Genomic DNA, 2,559 nt, shown 5'->3' on the forward strand with positions numbered 1-2,559 from the left:
ATTTGACAAAATCATCAGTTTTTTATATTATTATTTTTGAATCCATAGCTTCGTATACTGAAAAAGAATGCAAAAAGTCAAAATAAATATGAACCCTGATGAATGGATTCCTTTCTGAAATAAGTTTAGAGTATTTTTAGCAACAAAAAAAATAACTTTAGAGTATCACCGATCAACTCAGGTTCCTGTACTTTATTATAAAAAAAGAAAGGAAAAAAAAAAAGGTCCCTGTAGTTAATTAGGCAAGGGGCACTCTGGTCATTCTCGGAAGGTTGTGGCGGTCATCGCATCTCCACTAAAATTTTACCCGCTCTGCGCACTTCTGTGCCGGTCGCCATCACCTTTCAACCCACCGTCGAACCTCTCGCCCGTAAACGCAGAAAACTGTGCTCTAACCCCCCCCCCCTTCCTCTGTATGGTAAAAAAGAAAAATAGAATTTTCTCCTTTTTAGGCCAAGCAAGCAATCCATCACCTTCGGAGACCTAAAGCATGGAATCCATCGGTCCTTGAAGCTCTCATGTCCCATAGCAGCAGCAGTCGCCAGCACATCCACGAGCGGACTTCCCACTTCATCAAAGCAAGGCTAAAAAGAGCGAGATTCGACATTCCTTCCCTCAGATCTTCCTCTCAAGCCAGAAATAAAATTTACTCTCCATCTCTCCCTCCAGACCCCCCTCATCCGATCATTCTAACCCTTCTAAATCTGTCGGCAGATCGCAGCCCCGCCTCGCACCATCATCCTGAAGAAGCAAGAGAGCTCCAACCAGCAGCCATGCCCACTATAAACAACTGAATTATATCACCATATATTCATCTGGTTCTCTCTCTCTCTCTCTCTCTCTCTCTGTGCCTGACTGTGTGTGCGCGTGTGTGAAAAATAGATATAAATCCATCAGCATGCAGTAAATCCCAGATCGATCATCATCATTTCATTACCATTATCGGCAGGAAAATTAATATATGAGCAATAACTAGTCTTTCATCTTATCTGATATATAGTCCCCCCCAGAAAGAAGAGCAAGAAGAGCTACGGAGGAGGTGAGTTTGGTTGGTTCCACACCCACATACATACATACAGGACCATGGAAACCGCACCAAACCCAGATAGCCCTTCTTCAGAAGGCTTCACCACCAGCCCCAACGCCGCCGCTTCCTCATCCTCCCCCGCCGCCGGCTCCAAACCCTCGTCGTCCTCCTCCTCCCCCTCGGGTCCTTCTCCGAGCCGCTACGAGTCCCAGAAGCGCCGGGACTGGAACACCTTCGGGCAGTACCTCAAGAACCACCGGCCACCGCTCAGCCTCTCGCGATGCAGCGGCGCCCACGTGCTCGAGTTCCTCCGCTATCTCGACCAGTTCGGCAAGACCAAGGTCCACACCCAGATGTGCCCCTTCTTTGGCCACCCCAACCCGCCCGCGCCCTGCCCGTGCCCGCTCCGCCAGGCCTGGGGATCCCTCGACGCCCTCATCGGCCGCCTCCGCGCCGCCTACGAGGAGAACGGCGGCAAGCCCGAAGCCAACCCCTTCGGCGCCCGCCCCGTCCGCCTCTACCTCCGCGAGGTCCGCGAGATGCAGGCCAAGGCTCGGGGCATCAGCTATGAAAAGAAGAAGCGCAAGAAGCCGCCTCCAGCTTCGCACCAGGGTGGCCACCCGGCCGCCGGCCCATCCGACCATCCCCGTAGCCCTCCGTCGGCCACCGGTGCAACAGCCTGATCTTTCGATGACTTCGAGAGCCTTAACTATCTTTGCTTCGTCACTCCCTCGCACGTATTGGTATGTCTATCTGCACAAGATTGAAGCCCGGTACTAGTATCTTGCTCCTTTAAATTTCTGCTGTCAAACTATTGAGACTTGCTGTTGTTAGTGGTAGCACTTGTAGCAGTAGAAATCGTAGCAAGAACAGCTGCTGCTGCTGCTGCTGCTAAATTATCATCAAATAGTAGCAATATATACTACTACTAGCAGTATTGATATCAGTAGCAACGGTCGTAGATGTAGCGGTAGAGGAATGATGGAGCTGTGCACTTTGGATCTTGTAGTTCATTCCTTACATAACTGTACTTGAGATCTCATGTATGAAAGCTAGATTTTTGAACATCATGTGTCGCTCCTTTATGTTTGTTTCTTTTAATGGAATTAAAGTGGCGGCGGAAGCTATCTATCCTTGAGATCATGAGTCGGTGAAGATATATATATATAAATATAATTGCCGGTCATCCACATGTTAGTGCTTCAACTGGGCAGGCCTTTTTTTTGGTTCACCCTCCTTTTCCTTCTGTTTCCATTTTGTTCGATCACTTGCAGCTCTGATTCATCTGGGAGTTGTTGGATTTTCCCTTTTTTTTCGGGATTCTTTTGCTTCTTACAGAAGGCAAAAGGCCCGACTGACCCTCCAAAGGAAAGTCTCGCCACGGGTGTCTTATCAGAGTTGTTTGGTTCTGCCAATTATGTTGACATGGAAGTGACCGGCCGGACTGGGAGGCCATCAAATTCTTCTCATTCCTTTGCATATATTTCTCTCAAGATAACAAGCAGGGGTTTTGTTCCTGGCTCTTTATTCGG

The 2,559-nt window shown here is 48.8% G+C and overlaps 1 protein-coding gene across 1 annotated transcript; it reads left to right on the forward strand.

Moving 5' to 3' along the window:
* The first annotated feature begins 373 nt into the window (after positions 1-373).
* On the forward strand, positions 374-2,165 carry LOC103719996 (protein LIGHT-DEPENDENT SHORT HYPOCOTYLS 4-like). The gene is made up of 2 exons (XM_008809497.6): positions 374-818; positions 1,001-2,165. Exon 2 carries the CDS (start codon positions 1,084-1,086, stop codon positions 1,708-1,710), a length of 627 nt encoding a protein of 208 aa, XP_008807719.1. The 5' UTR covers positions 374-818; positions 1,001-1,083; the 3' UTR covers positions 1,711-2,165.
* Positions 2,166-2,559: the final 394 nt, after the last annotated feature.

The sequence above is a fragment of the Phoenix dactylifera genome, chromosome 10 (assembly GCF_051530095.1).
Source record: "Phoenix dactylifera cultivar Ajwa chromosome 10, Ajwa_hap1_PhDact_Kaust_v1.1, whole genome shotgun sequence".
Lineage (NCBI taxonomy): Eukaryota > Viridiplantae > Streptophyta > Magnoliopsida > Arecales > Arecaceae > Phoenix > Phoenix dactylifera.